The sequence below is a fragment of the Rhamphochromis sp. 'chilingali' genome, assembly GCF_963969265.1.
Source record: "Rhamphochromis sp. 'chilingali' genome assembly, chromosome: 10".
Classification (NCBI taxonomy): Eukaryota; Metazoa; Chordata; class Actinopteri; order Cichliformes; family Cichlidae; genus Rhamphochromis; species Rhamphochromis sp. 'chilingali'.
This window is the reverse complement of record NC_137937.1, coordinates 34107326-34134688: the sequence shown is the minus strand read 5'-3', so window position 1 is coordinate 34134688 and position 27363 is coordinate 34107326. Positions and strand designations below refer to the sequence as shown.

Genomic DNA, 27363 nt, shown 5'->3' with positions numbered 1-27363 from the left:
GAAACACTTTCAGATGTTAATTACCACCACTGGTCCCCCCCCCCCCCCCAATGCTCCCAGTGAGCTATGGTTTACTCCGCTAAGATAAAGGAGTGCAAGATATAATTAATTAACTCCATCACATGTCCCTCACCATCTAGCATTTTGACCGTTAGCTGGAGACAGTAATACTTGTTTTGCTTACAACAAGCTGGAGAAGCAACTGCCAAGTTGATTAGTTCTAACCAGAACGTGAGGCAAGCAGAGAACTGGTTTGATGCTGCAGAGCAGAGCAAGGACTATTTACACCAAGATAGTGGAGGTGGAGTCTGTGCATAGGATGACGAGCTTAGTGGAATGGTAGCTGATTATTGCTCCATTTTGTATTGGGACTAAGTTTATACATGGTATTATTCTATAATAACTATTTATTCAAAATGTGTACTACTCAAACAATGTTAGTGTTGGGAAGAGTTTAATTAGATCATTAGAGAAGGGTGATTGGACAAAACAGCAGAAGCTTAATGCAGTGAAAAGTGACAGATGAAGCTCCAAGAATTAAGGCCAAACACAGGCTGATATATTAATGAAGAATAGTCTACCAGAGTGCTAATATAAAGTCAGTGGCAGGTTTCTCAAACTGTGGGGCAGGCCCCTCTAACAGGACTTTAAATCATTGCAAATTGGGTTTGGCTGACCAGGAACAGAGTGAAACTCAGTTGAATAGATGAATTTGTGGGGGTAAAATTTCAAAAGATTACAAATAGATTGTTAATGCTTTGGTGATCTTTATTTTACTAAAATTGAATATTTTTATTTTTGATTGGCAAAAATTTTAGCTATTGGGTATGCTGGTTGGGTATCCCAGAAAAATGTTATCTGTAAAATCAGCACATTTACGTCAAAAATATTTGAAACGCTTATGTTTTTAGCATTAAATTAAAAAATATAAAATTGTAATCCTAAAAAATGGTAAGACAAAATAACACATCTTGGATTATTTTGGGGTTAAGCTAAATGAAGCCACCAAAAAAGGAGGAGCTGGGGTGGAGGTGGGTTGGTTAAGGCTAAATTTTGTATTTTAAGTAGGCTATATTGGATATGTCAACAATTATCAGATGAGCCATCAGTTGACCTGGACTGCCATTTGATCAACATTAACATCAAATATAATATATAAAAATACATAAATAAAAATCAAATCAAGTGGGAATTAGGGTTTGCCATATATACTTGTACATATGATAAACACGATGATTAAAAATGAAATATTGCTATCATATTTATATTTTTCCTTTGGGATGCATGTCGGTGTAAAACAGACATAACAGGTGCTAAAAAAATTCACTACTTGATTAGCCTGTAACACCCAACCCATCAAAAAATAGCCTGAAAATTCTTATTTTTTTGGAACTGAGATGTTTATTAACCCTTATAACAAAATTCACAAAAGCTTTATTGCTATATCATGTTGTTAATGATATATTTATTATATATTTTTTGTATCACATTTGATACATTGGGCGTCTTTGGCAAGTTTTTGTTAACAACAATGTTAATTTTAGACAAAAAAAAGAGTTTTGTACATAACATTTTGGAATTATGACAAGCATCAATCATGTTGATGAGCTAGAGGTCTCAGAAACTCATGTATCAAATATGATGCAAAAGCATCATAGGGTTAATAATCAAGTGGAGAATATATAATATCATGATGTCCCTCCCCAGTGGTATTATAATCAAGGAAAAAAAATATTTAACACGATTAATGTCTAGGAAAACTTCTCGCTCTATCAGTTATCTCGGTTCAGGGTTTTTCGGCTTTTCCACTGAGAAACATTAAACCTTAGAACATTTAAATGCCTCAATGCTCTCATTATTGTAGCGCTTACGTGAGTAATGGAGAATTTTAAATGTTTAACTGGGCTGCTGGAAAGCTGGAGAAATCAGGCCAAACCACCAACAAGGGATTGTTAGATGCCAGAAACAAATGACAGAAATTAAAATTTAATTCCTCCATAAAGTCGGGCTCTGTGATGATACACTTTCAATCGGCTGTAAACCTTCTGTCCTCCGATATACAAGCGTGATTGTGTCCATATACAAATACAGGCCTTACTCATAAACAACATCAGCCACCAGAATGAGACCTGAATTGTGAACTGTGGAGATCAAAGTGCTTAGCAAAAATATCCAACTTTCCCTAAAAGCACTAATGACTCCTTTAAACACCAGTGCGGTAAACACATCAATCATAAAAGGAGTGGTTATTAATTTAGTCCATTGCTGTGGTTTACACTGCACTGCTTTTGTAATATGTCAAGGCTATAAGTGGAAACGCAGGCCATTTATGATCTGATTTTTTTCCTGATTCATCACTCATTGCCATCACAAAACTTAAACAGTATCCTGTATCTCGACACCAGTTTAAAGCTGAATCGAAAGCACTTCCAAGGCCTCGCTGACATAAACAAACTGCTCCTCTGATGATGGATTCTGTTGAAATGACACACAGAGGGGAAAAAAAATGACAGAGAAGAAGAAAAAGTTCAGAAAAAGAAACAGTCAGCAGAAAAAAAACAAATCGGAAAGAGATGGAGCTCAGAGGAGGTGTGCAGTGTTTTTTCTTTCCCTTTTTTTAGGCTGATATAAAGAGCCATCAGTCTTCAGCTCCAAATGTTCCCATCAAGTAAACATCAATAAATATGTATGAAGGGGGAGAGGGAGGCCAGGAGAAAGTGAGGGAAGCTGTTAGAAATCAAAGTGAGAGATGAGCTTTTATTACTAGTGAAACCATACTGGAAGAAGAAACTAAACCTTACAATACTGGTAGTAGAATCTAAAGACTCAAATCTGCAGAGGAAAAACAGAAATCTGTAACTTACCCATCAAATATGCATCTGTCATTGGTGGCTTTGTCAACATCAAAGTCAACTCTGTTGTCATTACATCAATACTGATAATTTGCTTTTTTTTTGAGGCAACGAGTTTCCATAATTTTTAAAAGTTAAAACCAACTATCAAATTTAACAGTGTTTGAATGTTGTTAGGGCAGTACAGCTGTTGCACCAGATGGTGGATTTAAAACAGGGACCTTCTTGCTGTGAGCTGCAATGATCAGCACTGTGTTGTCTCCCAACAAGAAGGTCCTGGGTTAAATTCCAACATCTGGCCAGAGGTGTTCTGTGTGTTTAGGTTGTTTCCAGGTACTTCGGCTCCTCTCCGTAGACCAAAGATATGCAGTTAGTGGAGTTAAACTATGATTCTAAATTGGCTGTAGGTGTGAATGTCAGTATGAATGGCTGTCTGTTTCTCTGTGTTGGCCCTGTAGGTTGTACCCCAACTCATTGTCTATGATAGCTGGGATAGGCTCCAGTCCCCCTGCAACCCTGAATTGAATAAGTGGACAAAAATGGATGGATGCTGTTAAACTTCATTTCAGAAGCTAACATTTTAATCAAATCGATATTTAATTGAACATTTTATTCTTCCCTACAACTTACCTTAACCCTACAACACTAACATGAGTTTTGTAACACTATCACTTTCAGCCGTTAGTGTTCTACGTTTAATCTTGGATATTTGATGTCAATGAAAAATTTCACACATGGGGTATATTGAGTGCTTGTTTACACTTTAAAGACCTTTACAGGATGTAAGAAACTAATACCAGTTTTGCATTATCAGCATGTCATGACTTGTAGGGATAGTGGTAGTTCATAGAGCGCATTTTTGTGAAACACCTGGCCAAACAGAGCCCACAGTGATACACTATGATGACTTATGAGTTGGTGTCCAACAGAAGCTTTTCTGATTTTCTTTACTTTCTATTATCACAACTTCATTCATATTATGAACTTAAATATAAAAGATAAGAGATGAGATAAGATAAGCTTCATTGTACTCATAAGCACAAACATGCAACGGAACTGGAAGCACTGCTGAAATCATTCTACTTGAATGAAAGAGTAATAAAATATAAAAATAAAGTAATAAATACATAGCTAATAATCCTAATGACAGCAGCTTTGACAATGGCACAGGTAGAAAGCAGAATAGATGATATCTAGAGGTATTTTAGCTATTGCACTTGTTCAGTGAATGCTTAGAGTTTAATTTGGGTGTTGAATAGCCTGATGGCCCAAGAAGCTATTCTTTAGTCTTCTGGTACTGCTTTTAGAAGGTGGCAAACTAAAGAGTTGATGGCCAGGGTGAGAGTGAACCTCTTAAACATACAGATTGACAACTCTTGTCCTTTGTACAATGAAGAATGGTGCAGCAGAAAAACATAAATTTCATCATTTGATGCATATAATAGTCTGGTTAGGTGCAACTTTAAGAAAAAGATTAGTGCTTATGTTGGGGCATGACTTTGCCTCATGGGCATACTGGTATAATTCCAGTTCACCTGAACGGTACAGTATGGCCTTGGAGGTCCAGGACTGTTTCTGTTTGGCTTGTTCAGCTGAATTTTATCTGCTCCTCTGTCCCATAAAACCTTCCTATTGACAGGCAGCTCCCCATCGACTCTCCCTCCCTCCTCCATATCCAGCCCACATTTTTCTTCCCTATGAGTATTAGTTTATTGAATAAGTGGCATCTGTTTTCCTGGCCCCGTCACCGTAAGGCGAGGTATTTCTCAGTGACGCACAGCGCTGATTTATACACCGCTCTGACTCTCCCCACAAAAATAAAGCTAAGCAAAAAATTTCCAATACATCCTGTGTCCCCCTTTTGCACACACATACACACACTCCACGCATGCTGTATATAATTAACTTGGCAGATGTTATACACACTCAAACACTTTTACACACTCTTCACTCTCATCCCCAAACTCCCACTTTCTGTCACACACAAATAGTGCCATGATGGAACAATGAGAGTCATAAATCACAGCAAACGCATCAGATTTGCTGGCTTCCTCTGGGAAAACAGCAACAACTATCTGACACTTTGTCACTTTGAGGGTCATATTTTTTTCTTTTTACACAAAGTATTGTACACTATAATACAAAAGACATTGATGTGGTGAAGTGTCATCTTTGTGCCAAAAAAGTATTTCTTTTCAAGCTGCCAGTAGGTACAGACCAAAATCTCGAAGCCAAATTCTTGACTGAAAATGGCGTTTCTGGACATATGAGCACTTGGCACTTGCTACCTATGTTGATTATACACGTTATCTCTAGATCGTGCTTTGTTTACAGTTAAAATCATCGCCTTTATTCATTTAAAACTCATTTTAAATTATGCCGAAGTCCTTCTACCTTCTTTAAGGGCTTTGGTACAACACAGTTGCTTACAATGTTGATTGTAAGCTATCAAAAGATTTTGATCCCCTGAGGTTTCAGACATAAAGAAAAGTTTTTGGAGTCATTCTCAAACCAACACTGTGTCCCTTTAGTGTCAGTTTATCCTGCATTACAACAGCCTTGAGACAAACTGTCAAGTACCTAAAACCACTGTCTTACCGGTCAGGATTTTGCGGACACACATGCATCTGGAGCAGGATCCTCTGGGTGAAGGTCTTGAAGCACTGGCCACATTTCCACAGGTGCCAGTCGCTGAACTCACTGCTAAGCTGGCTGGTGGATGTGGGACTTGCCAGGACTCTCTGGTTCTTTGACCCCAACTGGCCAAAACTGGAGTCCGACTGAACCCCAACCTTATCCAACAGGGAGAAACTCCGAGGGCAGGGGGAGTGGGGGAAGACCATGGAGCGCATGAGGGTGGAGGACGGAGTGGAGGACGATGAAGAGGATGAGGAAGAGGGTTTGCCGTTTTTGCTGAAGGACTGGAGGGATTCCTGCCTCGTCATGGCCTCCACCACTGTGGCTGGGACATTTACTGGACACAAGAAAAACAGAAATGATTTGGTTTTAAGTAGAAAAAAAGAGAGTCCAACAACTGCCAACAACTGAGGAAAATGATGTAAGTTAATGTTGATGAAGATGTTCTTTAAAATTTTGACTTGGAGGAATAGCTGGAAGGCACTCAGAAGACTAGCAATGCTAACATGGACTGTTAAAGTTTTCAAAACTGCAGCACAGGATCAAACAAGAGTGCAAGACTGGAAAAATATTCTTGGCCTGAACACAAACAAATGGATGAAACCATTTATTCTTTCAGGTGGCCCTTAATGATATCTGTCCCTATAGGTTGGATTGTTGTCAGTGGGCTGGGCTTAATAGATAAAAGTATGGTTTAGCTGTTTTGATGGGAGGAAAGGAAAGGAAAGGAAAGCCAGAACTTTATTGTCCTAACTGAGACCAGAGCTGGCTGACCAGCCCGGGGCAAACTGCAGCTCCTGGTATCAATGAATGGAATTATGGGAATTATGTTAGTACAGCGACTCACTGTTTTCCTCTCAGGGAAGACAGAAAGCTGCAAAAGCTATGTTTCAGGGTCAAAAAATGGACCTCCAGCATGATGCTACTACAGATGAGTTTTAATTTACAGAACTACTAACATTTCTACTTTAAACTTTGCTTTCATTCCAGAAACTCAAACATTCTAAAATGTTCCCTTCACTAGTTCACTGTTAAATCCAGAATTAAATTTACCAGTCCTTTTCATATAAAAAGTTAGCCCCCATCATATCTGAAAGATCTCATAGTCTTATACTGTCCCAATAAAGCATTTTGTTCTCAGACTGCAGCCTTACTTTTGGTACCTAGAGTTTTTAATAGAAGAATGCGACAACAAGCTATCATGAAGTTCTCCCAAAGAACCATCTCCAAGTTTAAATTTAGGAGACAGACACCTTCTTTACTTTAGAGATTATACTCAAAACTTTCCTTTTTAAGAAGGCTTACTGTTAGTGCTGGTTGAGTTGATATTGAAGCATCCTTTAGTTGTGCTCCTATAGACTCAAACTGCTGTGGGACTTCCCATAATACACACCCTTCCTTTTTCACTGCGCCTACAGAGCAGAGGTGAGCAACTTATTTATTGTTTTATAGAATTCAATTCAATTCAAGGTGTAGAAACCCACACAGATTTAGATAAAATAAGCAAAGGGCCCTAGAGTGATATTGCTAGCACTAGCATGCTAATAATTGCAACCATGGTTGCAGGTTACGATGAAAATAATACATTCTATGCAAATGTTGGCATTTTTTGGTTACACTACATAAGTGTGTCACTTGAATTGAGATTCCTTACTATAACAAGGCCTCTTCTTGATTTTGTGGGGTTTGATGGTTTTACCTTTACCTTATGCTGGTCAGATTGACCAGACTCGTGGGCCAGTTCTGGTCATTGGAGCTTTTTTTCTGATGTGGTTGGGCCCTTATGTTACAGTACAAAATGACTGCTTTGACATGACTGCTATATGGTGCTATACAAATAACACTGAATTGAATTGAATATAGTAAGTGCTTCAGAGAAAAAAAATGAACACAGGAGCTGGCATAATAAATCCATTAGACCGATAGGAAAAACAGATTCTGGATAAAGTGTTGCTGGTGAATACAACAGTCAACTACAATGAGATTAACAGGAAAAAACACATTATATAAAAGTGTGTAAATTAGATTTTGGTTGATGCCAGCTGTCCTCACTTGACCCAGAAGTCAGCTGTGTTCTGTTTTGTGGTCAGACCAACTGACAGACCTGGAGTCCATAACCCTTCATCATGTTTGAAATTGCATTAAGAGGGTTGATTTACTTTAACTCACTGTGGAGGGTTTTGCTTTTCATTCTGTAAAACTGGTTTGCTTGGGAAAACTTGGCATGCAGACTGGGAGGAAGGAAAACTATTGGACAAGTTGTTTTACATCCTTGAACTTAACCAGACAAACCAGTAGATGCTCATAACGTGTTATTTAAGAAGACAAATAGCTTATTTTGTGACTTCTTTAGTTAGACTCATTTGGGTAATTTGTGAGTCCATTTTGTTATTATTATTCTTGGGTACATTTTTCCTTCTCTACCCACACACTAATGCATAAACAACAGTTCTGGCTTTCTTAGTTTTTCTGAATTTCTTCGCATCATTTCGATTGCATCATTTTACATGAGTAAACACCCCTCTCTCTGAGATCTGCTGCTTCAGTCGTCATAACCATTTTCCATCCCTCATCAGCTCACCTCTGCCATCAGGCCACCAGGCTCGATTGATCCTCTAATAACCTGATGAGGAGATAATTACACCATTTGTAAGTTGCAACCAACATTGCATATACAAAAAATGCAGGTCAATACGGTTTGGATTGCGTATGAAATGCATCATCAAAATGAGAGAATTATGCAGATGCAGCTGGCAACATTGCAGAGTTTGTATTTTCTTTCTTTATGAGGGGTGTGTTCTCTCCTACATGCCCCTCATAAAGATACAAATGGAGGAGATGCTGGTCTTCATCGCACAGAACAGAGTTTTAAAAGCAACTTCTGACACCTAAACTTGGAGTTTCATCTTCCTCTGTATTGTCTGCCTATCCATCAGTTCTGTGTATTCATTCAAACATTTTTCCATGTCATCTTCATTACGAGAATCATCTGAGGCCCTCTCCTCATCCTGTCCTCTTTTCCCTTTTTGTATCTCTCTCTTTGTCATTCAGTTTTACAATATATATGTTACAGCCATCAAAATGTATTATATCTAGAAGTTCCCCAAAAATAAAAAATAAAAATAAAAATCATGAGACTCATCTGTCAAAGGAGTTGGTGTTATCTGTTTGTAAATGTAAATGCAATCTATTTGTGGAACTATGGTGCTTAACAGTGATATAGTTGCTCTATTAAAGGATGAACTGATGTGTTCATATTCTTAGATAACAAATTAGACCACCTTATTTTGCAAACCTTCACCAGTCTATTTGAGATGGATTCCAGTCACTCCAAGTAAGAGCCCAATTGTTTGGAGACAATATCCCTCCCACCAAGGGCCTATCCAATTACCATACGTTACGGTTGTTCCACGATCAACCTTCGGGTCACCAGAACTACTTGCTCTTGGTAATTGGCAACAACAACAGCAAAAAAAAGTAAGAACACTGAGCAACCATTGTTGATTGTGATCAAACTATGAAAGGACTCTTTATTTTGATGACAAGAGTTTCACTTCCTGCACACCAATTAGATTGTCCAAGTTGTCCAGCGCCTCCAGGATGGCATAATTAGAGCCAACATCATATGTGCCATTGTAAGTAGGTATGCTGTGTCTCTCAGCATAGTGTCAAGACTTAGGAGGATTGACAACAAATTGCAGTCAATCTGTCTGTATTAATCAGTGGAAGGACAATTATTTATTTATTATTTATTAAACTTTCACCAATGTATTTGAGTGTAAATACAGTCAAGTCTGAGTCCGACTGTGATTGTTTGGGGACAGGCTGCCTGCTATCGGCGAGGCATCTGAGAAGGATTGCACTCCACAGACCATTGCCCTCTCCTTATCCGTCTCAACTGACTTTTCTCTGGTTTTGTTTTTTAATCAGTGTCCTTCTCATGACTAGTAACATGAGACAGTGACTGGAGGCCATTCAGGTCCTCCAATAGTTAAGCTCCTCCAGGGTAACCACACGTGCTGCCACAAGAAGATATGTTATGTCTCCCAGCATAGTCTACAGAATGAGGAGATACCAGGAGATGGACTGTCAACATGTGGATAGTTGGACATGGTCATAGAATTGAATATTCTCAGCAGAAGGACAGTTATCTGTTCCTTTGTGGAAGGAGGAACAGGCGGAGCACTGCTACAGCCCTACAAAATGACCTCTGGGGGCTACTTGACTTCATTAGGGTGTCATGAGAGACCAACATCCACGGATTTACATGAAATAAGTTAAAAATAATAAGAATATGCGTCAGTCTTGTACATTTATATCATACTGAATTAGCAGGAAGTTTGACTCTTGAGAGGCCACCGTTCGTCTCAGAGTGTCTTCCTCTCTTTACAGGAATGAAGTACAGTTCTGATTATGTTGCCAAATCTTTGCTGGGTAATCAATAACCATAACGTTACAGCCATTATAAAGTTTCATAAAATCAATGGAGGCAATTATAAGACTGGTAATAATAATACGTCACATAAAGAAGAGAAGTATGGAGGAGTTTACTGCAGAGGTGGACAAAATCAAAATCATTCTTCCCTCTCCTTTCTTTTCTTCAATCTTTTGCCTCTTTGACTCCTCCACTTTCCCTCTCATTTCATCCATTTTCCTGTTTTTTCCCATCATTTCTCACAGTTCTAGAGGATAAAGGGAAGTTGAAAAAACTAAATAAAGAGCAGGAGCAAAGAAAAGAAAGATAAAGCAGAGTCTTTCTGAGATGTTTCCTCGTCTGCTGGTGCATATGTTGCTGTGGAGCGTCAAGCCGACAGGCTGTGATTGGATGGAACATGTATGAGTAAACAACCATGGGGTGTGTGTGTTTTCTTTGTTGTGTGGTTTGGATCTTGATTCATCTTTAATGTATCTGTGAGTGCTTGAGCTCTGCACATAAGCAAGAGTATAGAGAAATGTGTGTTTAATGTTATGTGCGTGTTTCCTGTTGTTTGTCGTTTGCCTTTGTGTATATGACTTTACTTTAAGGGGTCCTATGATGTTTTTATTTATTTTCTGTACTACTGTTACATACTGTGGTGAATGCTCATATTTAACATGGCCAGAGTTCCAAATAGTGATCAGTAGCAGGTGTAACGCATTGCAAAGTAACACGTTACTGTAATCATACTACATTTTACAAAAATTCAGTTAACATACTAAATTCAGAAATCACAATACAGTTAAAATTATGTTATTACTTGATTTACAAAGGGTCTTCAGTTATCTGCACTGCAGCTGGAAATAATGAAAGAAAAAAACATCACATGCATTTTCCTTCCTGCACACTTCACCTACAAACAGCTGATTTCAGTTTGTGTGCAGGGAGGAGGAAAACAGTGGATCAGTGTGCCGCTTTTTTGAGGAGAGGGGATATGGACATCCTTTTTATTTTTACTACATGAAAGAATAAGTGCGTAATAGTAAAATTAGGACAGAAATAACTACATTATACTGCTAACACAACACTGCCTCTCTGCAAGAATATGCACAGATAGCATGCTAGCACAGAGCTAGCCAAGAACCCAGAGTGATGTTATAGCTGAGTGTATGTCGACCCGTCCAGAGCACCAGTCCAGAGCCTGATCTTCAGCAGGTAAATAAGGCAGTGATGAGCAGCCAGGCTTGCAGCGTGTAGCCTCCAATTCTGCCTGTGCATGCTTTGAAAGTAGAGTCACTGTGGAAGATCGGTTTGAAGTCTCTTCGGATTGTTGTCAGCTTTGCATTTTTGTTGGTTTTATGTTCATACGGAAACAGCAACAGAACGACTGTATGTGTGTCCTACTGTAGCCTCAGGTTTATATAACGACCTGATAATTGTGCGGCAGTGCATTTCAGGTCATGTTATGGAATAGCACGAAAGTAACATAATGCGTTCTTTCTCTAACATATAATTAAGTAATATGCTGCACTGGTTTCAGGAAAAGTAACCAGTAGTGTCTAATCCAAGACTTGTTTTGTAGCAATAAGCCCAACACTGATAACGAGGACAGAGAATGTGTGAGTCAGTCAACTCAGATTGCTCTAAACAGTTTTAGACAGTTTTTTTCCTGCTCTTTGATATGTATTACATCAATAAGAGGGGATGTCCTTATATGGTCACCACTTTTAAGAGTTTGAACACTATTGTACCCAAACACAGCAGATAGAGCTACAGGACAATGTGACTGCACTGGACATTTCCCAGTCTTATTGTGTTCAGGCAGCCTTTGGAGCACTAATAAAGGTCAAAACTTTAAATGTCTGTTCCACTGAGGACAGCCTACTGTCTCCAGTACAGTGTTTTGACGTCACAGTCATCCTTTGTGGGTACAATTACAAGATAACAATGCCACAGAAACTAACTGCTCCAATGCAGTTAGAAGCAAAATGTCTTTAATTTGGAGCAGAACTGCTGCTTTTCATGTTTGCACAAAAGAAGCTTAATCTAATTTCATTTAATTTTCATGTGAACAAACTTTTTTCACTGCAGGGTGGAACAAAAGCAAATCCTCCGGTATTTGTTTGTGCGATGCCAGGGTGTGTATGTGTGTGTATGAATGTGTGTTTGGTACATCTGGACTGCTGAGGACCAGATGCCTTCACATGAATAGAAACCATTCAAAGGTCTCAATTGTCATCCCGTAAATGCTGACAGTAAATGGTCCATGTCAACTGTGAACACACAGGAGGATTTTTAAAATTTTTATCCACTTCATTTATACTAATTAAGTCACTCTAATTAACAGAAACATATTTCTGTATAACACAATTTAACAACGTTGCTGACTATGTTTTTCAGACTGTTCATAGAGCTGAATTAACACCTCATCTCTAAATCTGATACTATTTCAATAAAACCTGAACAAATATATTTAGCGAGTTTTCAGACCCCCTTAGCGACTTTTTTGTCTAAAAAGCGACTAGCGACAAATCTGGCAACTTTTTCTGGTGTTATTGGAGACTTATGACTTTTGACGTGAAAGCACGTGTCGCTCTTACTGTCAACAAGCAGAGGGTGCTACTGTGGGCAGTTTGTTAACAATGTTATAGTTAAAAATATTCTTCTTTTACTGTTACTTTTTGTGGATCACAAGGTTTAAAACTACTTAAACACACACACACAAAGATTGCTTATTTTGGGTCACTTTTGCCAGTACCAAGCCTGGATAAAGGAGGAGGGTTGGAATTGTGACATTAAAAAAAATAATTGCTGAAAGAAATTTAATTTTAGTTCTAAATATATTCGAAATGCATTTAGCGTGTTCTTTACTGGCTTTATGTCTCTTCCACGATGTTATTTCTCTCTCTCCTAAAGCGTCAGTTGCAATTACATAAGCATGACCAATTATGCAAATTAGGTGATGACATCATTTTGTGACTTCTAGTGACTTTTAGGACAGCCAATAGCGATTTTCCTTCCTGAGGAGTTGGCAACACTGCCTTTGCCTACCAATCAGGCTTAAACTTCTCTATGTGTTTGTTAAAATGTCTTATATATTATCAGAACTGATTTAAAAGACCAGCCTGAACAGATGGCCAGAACAATAAAAGTCAGGTTGTTTGGCTGAGGCTCCCTAAAGCCTGTGTTACTCGGTTGCAGACACGAAAAGCTGGAGACCTGACAGTGGAGTGGGGTCTGCTTGAAAAGTCTCCACGAACTAGTCCACATAGTCATAAAAAGAACAACAGTCAGGCTCGTGGATGTCCATCAGTCTAAAATTCGCTTCACATTTTTCACTCAGTTGTTCACAAAGTGGGATGAAACGTTCATATCTTCAGTGCACAATTCCTCCTTCAAACCACGGAGATAATGGTTTTTGTTGTGTCTTTATTTCTCTCTGTCAATCAGTGCTTTGTATTTGTCTCTGTCCCTCCTCTCCCCAGTCTTCTGTCTTTAGTTTCTTTCTTTCTCCCCCCTCTGTCTCTTCTCTATCCATTCTCTCTTTTTCTCTGTCACTAATTTGTTTTTGTTTACATCTCCTCCAGTTTTCTGCTCAGTCAGCCTGTTTATATCTGTTCCATTTAAACATTTTTTTCTCCTGTGGATTTGACAGAGCAAGCCCCTGCAGGGGGATAAAAACAAACTTTGACCAAAAAACCACACAAAAAACCAAACATGAAAAAAGATTTTTAATCTGTGGAATCTAAATTGAATTGAATTGAATTAGAGGCTCGTCTTTCACAGAGTCGCAGTGAAATGAGATCGTGCTGCTGATTGCAAATTAGAGACGTTTAGCCACAAACTGGTTTTACAGATGGAACAAGTCTTTTACATGCCATCGTTCATCATGGCGGGACTGTGGCAGCAAACTGCAAACGCACACAGTTGCATTACTTGTGTTTACAAAGACCTAAGCTGCCTATGCATTATTTTTAATTTCACCTAATTTAATCAAAACTCAGACATGAAACCTTTTAAGTATTTTAGTAAAATGCATGAAATAACTGGCTAGTATTTGCCCAAAAAAAGCACCTATAAAATAGGGATGGGTGTTGAAGTTTTTCTTGACTTTATTATAATCGTCGATTTTGCTCTTTGATCAATTCTCGTATTAATTCCTGAGCAGTTTCGTGCGTTTGTAGGAAAAGTAGATCTGTAGAAACAGAAACGAGGCTTGAATATGATTCAGCAGGGTTTTTCCTGGCCCACAATGGGCATTTGTGGACTAAGCATGACTCTTGCATACAGTAAAGGATCTGAGTCACTGTTACCTTCTTGATAAACATCTGTTCCAATGAGTTCAAAAGGATAGTGCCTAGGGGGGAATGATCCAAAAGATACTGAAACGATGACAAAAACCCAATACTGTAACAATATTTATGCTTTTTCCTGATAATATGGCGATAATATTAATACATGCACCTGTGCTTTGAGTGAATAAAACCTATAAAAATGGATGGTAAGGATTTCTTCATAACACTGTCAGGGAGAGGGGATTTTTCACAGTTCTAACAAAAAAAAATCCTGAAAAGGTGTGCAACAGCTCCTTTGGTATGAGTTTAACATCATTGTTTTGCAATGTTCAGCGTTCAGGGAAACACCTACACTGATAAAAAACACTGATAAGCTTGGAGACAGACAATTATGAAAGAGTGGACTATGTGGAACAGGTTCTCAACTCGTCCTGGTTCTCATGTTTTTGTGCAAAAATTCCTCACAGCGTTTTCTTATCTCATGGGGGAGAGGTGAACTTTTGATAAAATGGTGTTCTGCTGCTGCTAAAAACACAAGATTTGGACAACAAGTATATTTAAATTACAATATATAACCTTTACTCTGAAGGCAAACACCCTCCATTTTGGGAGACCACTCTTCCACTTTTCTCAGTTTCACTGCTACTCGCCAAGTGGTTTGAAGTAGTTGTTGCGTAGGTGCAGATCAGTCAGAGCCCCTGCCTGACTGAAGGTCGTGGGTTCGACTCTACTGAACGGCTACCCTGAGGTACCCCTGAGCAAAGTACCGTCCCTACACACTGCTCGTTGAACCCAACCTGCTCTGGAGTAGAGAGAGCTTTAGAAACGTGTGGGTTTTCAAAGAAGAAAACAATGAGAAGTCTTGATGGAAAACATCCTTAGTTTCATTTGACTTAAGGACAGGAAAATAGGCAAGTGTGTCAACACTAACCCACAGTGTGGCCACATTTTAGCAAATAAAAGACCTGCCCCAGTCCTGTTTTGGCTGGCTTGGTTTTTCAGACAAATAAATCCCCTTTTTTTTTTTTTCTTTCTTTTTTTTTTTTTTTTTTAAAGAAAATGCATTTGTATCATTGTTTTTGTGGCAGGCCAAAAGATTTCCTCCAGTTTAAATACTGTCAGTAATAAAAGCTAAGGAATGGCCAAAGAAAACAGCTGATTTTAAATGCAGGCAGGCCAGTTTTCAGGGCAGAGGTTTGGCTTATGTTTGGACGTGTCAGACATTTAGATATCATAGTCAAATTTACATCCGAGTCCATTTTTAGTGCTTCAGTTTAACATAGGGCAGCTGAAGAAGGTGAACCTATTGCTTCCTAGGAAACAGATGACCTTTAAACACATTTTCTTAACTATGTAAATAATGTTGTACTTCAACAAATTTGGAAGGTGTGACCTAACAAAGTTTGGACAGAAAAACACATTCAGTAAATGTCTTTTTGTTTCGTTTGCCTAAATTTAAGGCTTATATTAAAAAAATGTTTATCAATCTCACTATACGTATATGTACATATACATACACTAGACAGGTCAACTTAGATTATTGAGACATTTTCTCACAGTTTTCATCCTGGGCGATGCACTGCAGCGGGATACCGAAGAACGAGGTGTAGGAGTCGTTGTACCAAACCAGCAGCTCTGTTCCTCTGGGGATATCCATACATGCTCTGTAGAAGATGCAGGATCTACAATACAGACACAGGCATGTTTAGTTTGAAAAGTGCATCAAAAGTAAACTTCACCACTCTCTCAGGTCATGTTGTCACTTTTAAATTACAATGCAGGGTAGACATTTAGTGCAGTTTATTTATTTATTTATCCCAACATGTAGTGATATTTCTTGGGAGTTGCAGGGAGTGCATAATTCAGGCATTCATCCTGAAAAAATAAGGTGTTTTACTTGAGAAGAGCTGAAGGAAAACCAAAATATTCTCTAGCTGAATCGAAGTTAAGAAATAAACACTAAATAGATAAATGCAACCATTTTGATATATAAACAAATTCATTCATTGGCAAACCTGAGAACTGATTTGTGGATAAAGTGTGATGTTTCAAAAATATATAATTGAGCTTTGCAAGAAAATTACAATTTAGAAAAATAACTACAAAACAAATAAAACTATAAAAACTTTAAAGTTATGAACACACAAAAAACACACCAAACTATATGCAAATGAACACACATATCCACATTATATGCATTAGAATATTGAGGTCAATAGTGGTTCAGTTAAAAAAAAAAAACAAGCAAACAAAAAACTTTCAGAGTAATAATGCTGAACAAAAGTGAAAAGCATTAATGTTAATCTATCCCTCTGTGGATCGGCGCCCTACAGGTTACAGATCAGGTCACTGAGGTCGTCCTCCCAGCAGCTCCTCTCTGTCCCAACCTCACATATAAAAACTAAAGGCGTGCAGGCTTTCTGTTATTGCCAAAGCCTCTGGAATAGTCTGCAATTACACAAAGTCCACAAAGACTCGCCTATTGCTGTTTACTTGCTGTCGAGTCTGAGGTGTCTCATCATTTTTCTCAAGTTGAGTATTGTTTCTACAGACTTTTTATTCACTGATTTTTTTAAATTAATATAATTTTAACATTGCCAGCAATCACTGCAAAGATTTTTTTCAATCTATACGTGTTTTTCTGCACCATAGAGCACAGCTTATCTGCAGTGTGTCTCTTTGCAATATGGGACTCAAGCGACCTCCAACGTCCTATAGGTTGCTGAACACAGGTTTCAACAAAGGGTGCGGTTAAATCCATGACTTCTTGCAAAAGCAACATCAGTATATTTATGGCAGAATGTTTAGATTTCTGCCTTAAAACGTGGCTGGAATCCGAATGTGATCATTCAGAGTAAATTTCTGTGTGTGTGGACAGCAACAGGTTTGTCATTTTTCCCGGTTAATCACAATATCATCACAAACAGATTGGACGTAACTGCCAACTTGACCACATGTAGTCACAACGTGATAGCAGACTGATGCTGTAAAGATGTGGTCGCAGACCTTTCCATAACTTTGGTTGTGCAGAAGTCTTCAAGCAGTGGTGTGACTCTAGCATTAACTGTGTGCTGACTCTGGAGAGTGAAGGCCATTGTATGTACCTGGCTAAGAGGAACCCACCCTGAGGAGAGGTTTATATAGACTGCAGAGGTTTATATATAAAAACATACAGAGACAGCCACAGACCATTAAGTGTAAAGCACATCTTAAACATATTTTTCTTTTATAGGTACAGACCGCTGGACTTCTGGAAGGAAGTAACTTAATTTTCCCTGCAAGGAGCCATGTAATTTTACTCTTTACCTAGAAGTGAAGCAGCACCAAAGCTCTCTAAAACAATAAAGAAAAGACATCGAAGATAAGCGCATGCCTGATTTATAGATGTGTGGATAACAACTTTGATGAAAATGTTGAACAAACTGTCCTTAAACCCTACTTCGGATAAAAACAGTCCTGGAAACAAGATGGTGTGAGGTGGTTGGTGACTCTTTCCAGGTCTGATTTTACAAAAGCTTCCCATCTGATAACAGCTTAATTTCACATCGGACCAAATCCGAATGATTTATGGGAAATATCTGGTGTCTCTCACTCTGTTCAGACCAACTAATCACCATTATATTGTTCAAACATGCAGCCACTGGGCTGTCGGTTCCCGGGTCACACCACCGCTAAAACAAACACCTCATCCACCCAAAAACATCTTTGTAACAACATGAGCGAAATCCACATTCAAAACCACATTTTCATACCCAGACTATTTTAAAACACTTTCCCACATGTTTTTCTCCCACCGGGGCCGTACAGTGTCAGACAGACCAGATTGTAACAGAGGTCACAGGTTCAACTCCCTCACGACTCCCTTGTTTTGTTTTGTTTTTTGCCAAAGTGCCTTTGAGCCAGAAAACCTAGTCTGTGCAAACAGCTTGTGACAACCACTTAAAGTGAAATCAAATTACATTTAATACAAACCATAACTTCTTTTTTTCTTTTTTTAAATTTCCATTCGAAGTGCACCAAGTTCCTCAGTATAAGAAATGTTCAATTAATAAAATTTGACTTGATGTTTCAAAAACACCTCAACACTGAACCTGCTCATCCAAGAAACACTCAATACTAATAATGTATTTATTTATTTTAGATTGATTTTGTATCTTCAAGGAGACATCAGTTCTCCTGAAAGTATCTATAGAAAGATATACAATCAGAATTTAGACAACTTTATTTTTTCTGGTCAAGTGACTCTCTGGGGAAGAAAGGGTTGAACAAACAGAGAGAGTTGGAGAATTTAAGGAGGACAAACGTTAAAGCAGAAAAACACACACACAAAAAAGTTAAAGATGATACAAAGCAAAATCAGACAGACAGGAGAGGGAGGTGGGAGTCAGCCAGTGACATTATGCTTAATTAATTAAGTTACGAAACATAAAACTAACAAGGGAGGATATGGAAGAAAATGTAAAAATCAAACATAGAGACAAACAAATTAAAAGGAGGACTTAGAAATACAGAAATATAAGTTACATTTGCACTTAACATTGGGGGAGACAAAAATAACAGAAAACAGAAGCATCATAAATCTCTTTAAAATGGTCTTCCTCTCAGATTCATCAGTTTAAAAGATTTATATGATTTTTACAACATAAGATACTGAAACACACTGATGGCAACAATAACATCTAGAGCTCCCATGATCACCATGCATTCCTGCAAAAGTTGCACAATTTGAATGCATGATAACACTCAGCACAGCAATACTTTATTTTGGTTTAATAGTAGTTGATAATGACCCTGGCTCCGCCCCCCAAAGACACAGCTGTAGTAGTCTAATTTGTAAAAAACAAAATAAAATACAAATACTACTAAGTAAGTATTTCAAAGATGCCTATCAAGTGGCAAGATGTGTGTTTAGAAAGATTTTTATAGGACTACACTAATTAAATTCACTTCGGTTTATTAACAGTGCACACCTTTCCCATTGTCTACCGTGAAGTCCTGGCAAACTATTGCAGATAATTGCTATTATCAACTGACACTGAGGGACTGAAATGGACCTTCCAGGTTACGTGAGTACTAAAAGATCTGCTTATGTAAATGTTCATGACTATGATAACAGGAATGAGGCATTTCCCTCTTGTAATGTGTTATAATGTCAGAGAGGAGTTAATGAAGCCAGACAAGTCCTGAAGATCTGCGTTTAAGAATGTGTGTGTTTTATTAATTCTTTCCACACAGTGACAGGAGTAAGGTGTTTTTGGATCCATGTGAAAACACAGCTAGGAGGGACTGGGTTATAAATCAAACACACCCAATGACCTCCCCGGAAAAAAAGGAGAAAGAGGGGTGCACAAATATGCAGAAGCTTGTATGCATTAAAACAAATGTATGTATTGAAAACATGCGTATTGAACACATGCCACTACTTTCAGGTGGGGCTGTGTTATAAATCAAACACGCCCAACAGGCTGCGGTATGAAAAATAAAAACCCCTGCTGCCTTACAGCAGCCGACAGAGTTCAAAACGATTCGTCTGGCAGATCAGTGGGGCAGCGTCGTCAAGCGTCTGATCTTCTTCTGTTGTCTGTTTTCATAGAAAGCAAAGGTAAAAGCTTTATAATCAGGTTTTCAATAATAACACATGCCCGTCCATGTGCGCGGTTCAGGATTATAAATCACACAACTCCAACACCTCACAAGGAGTGCGTATGTGTCTTCATTTGCTTGAATGTGTTAAACCATTCGAGCTGACAAAATGTCATAAAGTCATGACTTCAGACTGAGTCTAAAGGATCAAAGACCGACTTGTAACTCGAGAATCTCGAGCACGAACATAAATGCAGGAATCCTGCTCTGTTGCCTCATCAGTCTTTTCAGATAAAAGCCTGTTTGTCTTAGAAGAGGATCATTTGAAAGCATCTCCAGGAACTCAACAGGGAAGTGAACTCATGTCCTGACACACCTTTTTTTAAAAATAGATAGAGGTTATTAAATGTGTAGTTTGATAATGTGGATGTGTCTTAGCTTGGATCAGTATTACCAGTTTTTCCAGCCCTGCACCATGCAAGCCCATTAAGGTAATTTTAGACTCTGCTGTGTTTTTAATGGGAGGGCCCTAAAGTTGGAGTTTCACTTCAGTCTAGTTTTTCTGATGGGAATCTAGCTAAACCCAATATATTACTATAAACAGAGACATTTTAAGAGACAGGCATGGTGCTCAATTATACATGACTTTTCTGAAAGAGCAACACTGGTGGTAGAAGAATAATGCCCAGTAGAAATTAGATTTGACTGGTAATTCTGCACACAAAGTGTTTAGATTTTCATGACCAAGATCAAGTTAAAGTTATTTTAGATAATGCTTTAAAACAGATGTCCAAATAAGTGTCTTTTCAGGATTTCTGCTCAATGGCAAGACTTTCTTATAACATACAGTAGACATGTTAAATTTACAACTTTCACTACATGTTTTTTCAGTTCCCCGTCACAGCTGTTAGCATAATTGCACGTTAGCATTAGACTTTTGAATCTATCAGGAAGATGTTTTAGTCACCTGACCCAAGGCTCTTTATAATACTGTGTCAGTAAAGTATTAGATAATAGAATGTATTGCTGTAAACATAATTGAAACTGAGTGGCTGATGGGAACCCTGCAGGGTGTCAGGTTTCTGTTGTCAGGCTGAACAATGAAAACATTTCATACTTTTTGGAATTTGGCAGGCGTTTGTCAGTGCATGTATCCTGCCGTTTAGGTCTCACACAAACTCTTCCTTGACATTATTCTATTTTGAAGCAGCTCTCCTATCTGGTATCTGGTAAGTATAAAACAGAATATCTGTGTGTTTAAATGCATATTGTTTGTGTATATCTGCAATCCAAATCTTGTTTAGTCATTCGTAACTTTCAACAACTGGAAAGAAAGTGTGTGGTAAAGCACTTAAGTGGGGTCAAATAAATACCTGCTGCATATTTAGTGACAAAAACAACGTAACTTACATAGGTCTATGGTGATGTCATTAGCATGTTTAGAAGTAATGATTATTTTCCAATAGAAATGTACAAAACTCTGGAAAATACATTTGTAAATCCAGTTTGTATTTCTGTCTATATTCTATTTCTACAGAGGGGTTAGTTCATAGATTAGTAAGACCTTTAAGCACTATTTACAAATGTAATGCATATTTGTAAATTTTTGAATATTTTTGCAAATTTAGCATTATCAAACATGAAACTTTAGTAAAATTCTAATAGAAAAAAAGTTGTTTCTTTTTTCATTATTTTCATCCTGGTTTCCTTGAAAACAGACAAACCGACATGACGGTGACTTCAACCAAAAATATGACAGAATGATGTTCCAGTAAAATATACCACAGCCTCAGGTAAGTGCAGCAGATTTTTACTTTGCAAAGCAAAATCAGTATTCAGCACGAAAGCTGTAATTCAGAATTTTTGTCTGAATTATAAATTAAATATTTGTTTGTTATCACAACTTCTGTCAAGTTAAAGTTTGCAGAAACTAAAAAGGTTGATACTCGTGCACTTGTTGAGTGTAATGATTTTGAATTATTTCATGTATGTGTTCAATGTAGCTTGCCATCACCAGTGTGTGAATGTGTGTGAATGGGTGAATGACTGGATGTGTAAAGCGCTTTGGGATCCTTAGGGACTAGTAAAGCGCTATATAAATACAGGCCATTTACCATTTTTTAAGTTATATGTTTATTGTATTTTATAGTATGGCTTGGTGCATGGTACTTGATACTTTGGCTACTATTATTCACTATTCCTATACTGGTCAGGTGAATAATGCCATTCTATATTTGGCGACATCTATGTTTAAATTCTATACATTCACCAGCCTCCAACTGTCACACAAAAGAATCTTGAATGGTTAAACATGTGAACATCTTATCCTTAAATACATTTGTTTATGAAACAGTTTATGATTTTTTGGAGAAACGAATTCTTCTCCTTATACTAACATTCACTTCTGAACATTTGTGCTTCTAGTAGAAAAATATTTTAGCTATATTGTTTGCAGTAATGAAACAATGAATTAATTTTGCTTTTAATCTGAACTGAACTCTTCATAATTGTATTTAATTTTTTCAAATTTAACAGACACTGAACTGAACTTCTGTGTGGTGGAGTTTTGTTTGCACAAGATGGCAACTGGTAGGTCCAGATGATGTTTGTGTGCAAGAATAATATAGGTCACATAAAGAAGAATAAAGGCAGCACACACACACACACACACACACACACACACACACACACACACACACACACACACACACACCTGTGAGTTGGAGAGAAAATCGAGAAAATGTACACCTCTAACCTTGGCCTGTGTTACCATAAAATACGACAAGAGGTTCATGTCATTCTTGGGCTTTTCTTTACCGTATAATATGAAGTTCCTTGAGGAGACAACTGTTTTGATTTGGCGCCTAATCAACAAAATCAAATTGAATTAAACTGAATAAAGAGCAGACAAATGATCTACAATAGTGTATTCTGCAGCGCACAAAGCATTACTCTTTCCTGGGATAATAGCAATCCTGTTCTAATCTTGATATTAATAGAGAAGGGTTGATAATTTCCTGTCATAAAATTGCAGCAATATGTAATGCCTTTGTTTTCTTTTTTTTGTCCTCTGTTTTTGTCTTTTACAGTATCTGAACTCAGAATTGTGATTCTTGGAAAAAACAATGACGATAAGACAACGCTGAGCACTTTCATCAGTGAAAGATATGACTGTCCTTATCAAAAGAAAAACAAGCAGTTTACTGAAATTAAAGGAGAGTGGAGGAGAACTCCATTCACTTTATTGAAAACATCAAATATCTTCATTGTGCCTGCAGAAAGAGTGCGATATGAGATAAAAATGTGTATCGCACACTGCCAACCTGGACCAAATGTTCTGTTGCTCCTAGTAAATCCTTTGGATTTCACCGAGGACGATAGACAAAAAATGAAGTTCATCGTGAGTTTCTTTGGACGAGATGCTTTTAAACACTCATTGGTCATCACAACATGTAATGACAGGGGAGGGAATTCCTCAGTGAACCAACTCGTCCAAGACTGCAGACAAAGACAGCACAAAATCAGGCTTGATGAAAAATATTTTCTTGAACACGATCTTCAAGAACTGATGAAACAAATGGAGAAAATAGTAAGTGATAACAGGGGGTATTTAACTTTTACTGAAGACGCTGATCCCATTGTGGTGCCTACAACTACAAAATCCCCTCTAAACCTGATTCTGTGCGGGAGAAATGAAAGCTTGAAAACTTCAGCTGTTAATGCCATTCTGGGACAAAGAAAATGTATTCCATCTAAGAGCTCATCAGAGTTGACCAAACACCAGGCAGAGGTTTGTGGCCGTCGTGTTTCTGTGCTGGAGCTGCCTACTTTGCACGGAAAACCTAAAGAGACGGCGATGAATGAATCGTGCAAGTGTGTCGACCTCTGTGAACCTGAGGGTGTCCATGCCTTCATGCTGGTCCTTCCACTGGACCATCCTACTGATGAAGATAAGAAAGAACTGGAAGCCATCAAGAATACTTTCAAGAGTGTGATCGATAAGTTCACTGTCTTGCTTTTTATTGTTGAAAATCCAAATCTTGACCAGTCTTCAGCAGTGGAGAAGATTCTAATAGACAACAAAGACATCCAAGAGCTCTATAGGCGCTGCGGTAAACAACACATCGTTTTTGACATAAAGGATAAGCATCAAGTCGCTGATTTGTTGCGTACTGTGGAAACAATGAGAACTGTCGGTTGCAGAAGCTTCACAAAAGATATGTTTCCAAAACCTCCACTGAAACCAGTTTCAAGACATGTATCCCTTTTAAAGCCAGAAAATTATAGACATCGCTGGACACCACCTATTAGGATGGTGCAAAGCAGAGAGCCTCTCAGGATGGTGCTGATTGGGAAAACTGGTTCTGGGAAGAGTGCCACTGGAAACACCATGCTGGGCAAACAGTGCTTTTATTCAAAAGTCTGTCTGAAGTCTGTGACAAGTGTTTGTCAGAAAGAAACAGGAGTGATTGACGGGCGCCCTGTCGTTGTGGTTGACACGCCCGGCTTGTTTGACACGATTTTGTCCAATAAAGAAGTTGAACAAGAGCTTGTTAAATGTATCAGCTTACTGGCTCCTGGACCTCATGTGTTCTTACTGGTGGTGCAGATTGGTCGCTTTACAAAGGAAGAAAAAGATACCGTGGAGCTCATCCAAAACTTTTTCGGTAAGAAGACAAAGGATTTCATTATTGTCATATTCACCAGAGGAGATGATCTTCGAGGTCAAACATTTGAGAGTTATATAAAAGAAGACAGCGAAGGATTCCTAAAACAACTGTCAGCTGATTGTGAAGGGCGATACCATGTCTTCAATAACAATGATCATAACAATCGTTCTCAAGTCAGTCACCTTCTGACCAAAATTGAAATGATGGTGAGGAAGAATGGTGGTGGCTACTACACCTCAGAAATGTTTCAAGAAGCAGAGGCAGCAATACAGATGGAAATGCAGAAGATCATGAAAGACAAAGCAAGAAAGATAGAGAGTGAAAAGAGGGATCTTATAAGAAAATATGGGGAGGAAATGCAAGTGAAGAGGAACAAGTTAACACACCTAACAGCCAAATTTGAAGAAGAAATAAAAGCAAACCAAGCCCAGGTAGCCAAAAAAATGGAGGGTTGCATTAAGAAACAACAGGAAAATATGAATAGAGAAAGAAAAAAGAGAGAAGAAGAACAAAGGACTAAGAAATTGGAGGAGAAGGACCAAATTTATAAGTGGGATAAAGAAGATGAAGCTCTGCAGAAAGAAATACAAAGACAAGAGATTCCTGCTGGGATCTTATTACAGAACAGAGAAATAATAAGAAAAGAAAGAAAGGCTTGGGAAGAGGAAAGAAGAGCATGGTGGGATAAACAATGTTTAGAGGAGGAAGAGAGATTTTGGGAGGAACAGAGACAACTTAAAAAGCTCAGAGAGGAACATATGCAGGAACTAGAGAGATATGAAATCAAAAGAAGACAAGAGGAACGAATCGGAAGAGAACAAGAGGAAAGACAACTGAAAGAAAACTATAGGAAGGAACTGGAAGAAATGATGAGGAAACATGAAGAGGAGGCCAGAAAACAAGCTGAAGAATGCAATGAATTCAGACAGAGATTTAACCAGGATTTATCAGCTGAGATGGAAAAATATAGAAATGAAACAGAAGATTTGAGGCAGAGTCAACAAAACCAAAATGACTTCATGATAATGCAGCTCAGGAGAAAAAAGGCCTATGACAAAGACTTCGACAAGCTGCAGAAAAGACAACAAATTCAAATGACTAACCTAAAATTATCAAGTTTGCACTTTGACAGTAAAGAGCAGCTAAACAAGCAAATTGATGAGCTGAAAAAAGCGCATCAAGAGGAGATAAATGAGTGGATTCAGGAACATGTGAAGAAAGCCACACAAAATAGCGCTTGTAGCATTTTATGAGAAGTTTTGCGTTTCAGTGTTGTTCAGTTTTTCAGTGTTAGATGTATTATATGTAAAGTCTGTATAAATAAAGTGATCACCATAGCTAATGGGTTTTGCACATGCAGGTCAGAGTAGCTGTAAAAGACAGCCAGGGTGGCAAGTTTCACTTTGTAGACATTTTTGGATTTCTTTTCTTTTTTGCCATTCGACACAGGTCAAATGAAGTTTACTAAAAAGCATTTACTCTGTTAATATATATGTATTCTTTTTTTTAAAAGACAATTGGAAAAGGAAGATGCAGAATTGCTGACAAAGCACATTTATTTTTATTTCACAGGGAGCCTTTTATCCTTGAAAATTGTCACTCCGGTGATAAATTTATGTACAAAAATAGGCAAAGACTGCAACAACACTTTTGAAAAAAAAATATTGTTCTTATTTTCTTATATTTTCTCTTATATTCATGTTATTAATCACCATGGACGATCTGATATCTTCCTGTTGGTGTTGTTTCCACATCATCATAATAAATGTTGTTCCATGTTCAACATTGCAAGTGACCAATCACATTGTTGTGACGTCGCCCTTTTGTGCCTTTGAAAAATCTACTTCACTTGCGAGAAGAGAAACCGCTTCTGTCCGCCGATCCAGGAACTTGAATTCTTTGCATTTCAGGATACTTTTCTTCAATAAACGGTAAGCATTATACATATTGTCCTTACAGAGGCGGTTTCTCTTCTCTTCTCGTTTTTTTCAAGGTCGCGGATGACCTCAGGAGAAGGTGATTGGTCACTTGCAATTTTGAACCCGGAACAACATTATTTATGATGACGAGGGAACAACACCAACACGAGGATATCAGATCGTCCAATCACCACACTGGCAGAGAAAGCATGTCTTACACTGCAGTGCCAATCAGCTGGAGATTGCTACCGGTCACTTTGTTAAATTCGTCATAAAGAGGTGAAAATAAATAAGTAATGGTGCTGCACAGAAAACCACTTTGTGATTATTGATTTTACTTTTTAGCTGGTGTTTCTAGTTGAGCTCTGCACCAAAGGACAGCTACGACGAGGACGGAACATGTATGTGTGTCAGCTCTGTTGACTGTCAACATACAAACTTTACTTCAGTGTGTTATTACACTGACCTCTTCTTTTTGGCACACTCCTTATAAATGTTCTGGTTGCTTGTTTTGTTGTCTGTTATTATCAGCTTATTATTCATATGTAAATCTTCACTTTAAATCTCAATAGAATATGCTACACAAATTAAGCTTGACTGATTGAGAAAAAAAATCTTTACAGAAGTGAACATATTGAAATAAACTAATAAAAGGTGACTGACCTGTAGGACCACCTATTCTTTAGTTTGCATTGACTTGTATTATAAATTATGTGAATGGAATCAAACTAAAGTCTAAATAAACATGAGAGTCTAGTTTGAGACTTTTGAGACTCCAATTGGCTCTTCATTACAGTAGGTCAGAGTTTTACTGCATCCTTGTATATTTTTACTGCACAATAACTTTATATACTGCCAGGTAGGTTTGTGTATCACAAAGAAAAATAATTTATTAGCAGATTTATTAGCAGACATTAATGGATGAATATGATCTTATACCTAAATAATAACTAACTGTAGGAGACTAAAAGAAGAAAAAAGTACTATGTT

The 27363-nt window shown here is 37.9% G+C and overlaps 2 protein-coding genes across 9 annotated transcripts in view; one reads left to right on the top strand and one right to left on the bottom strand.

Annotated features, from left to right (window-relative positions):
• Positions 1–27363, bottom strand: part of prdm6 (PR domain containing 6) — a 119930-nt gene that overhangs the window by 24411 nt on the left and 68156 nt on the right. For all 7 annotated transcript variants that reach the window (XM_080895261.1, XM_080895260.1, XM_080895263.1 and 4 more), the window contains exons 6-7: positions 15759–15883; positions 5451–5826 (exon numbers count right to left, since the gene is read on the bottom strand). In XM_080895261.1, the coding sequence (XP_080751387.1) occupies positions 5451–5826; positions 15759–15883 (501 nt within the window). The remainder of the gene's footprint in view (positions 1–5450; positions 5827–15758; positions 15884–27363) is intronic.
• LOC308404291 (GTPase IMAP family member 8-like) lies at positions 20602–26917 on the top strand. Of its 2 annotated transcripts, XM_080894280.1 has the most exons (4): positions 20602–21013; positions 21503–21577; positions 22320–22373; positions 22874–26917. In XM_080894280.1, exons 3-4 carry the CDS (start codon positions 22364–22366, stop codon positions 25705–25707), a joined length of 2844 nt encoding a protein of 947 aa, XP_080750406.1. In that variant the 5' UTR covers positions 20602–21013; positions 21503–21577; positions 22320–22363; the 3' UTR covers positions 25708–26917. The 2 variants fall into 2 exon arrangements, with proteins under 2 accessions (XP_080750406.1, XP_080750407.1); XM_080894281.1 differs by lacking the exon at positions 20602–21013 and having other exon boundaries at positions 21420–21577.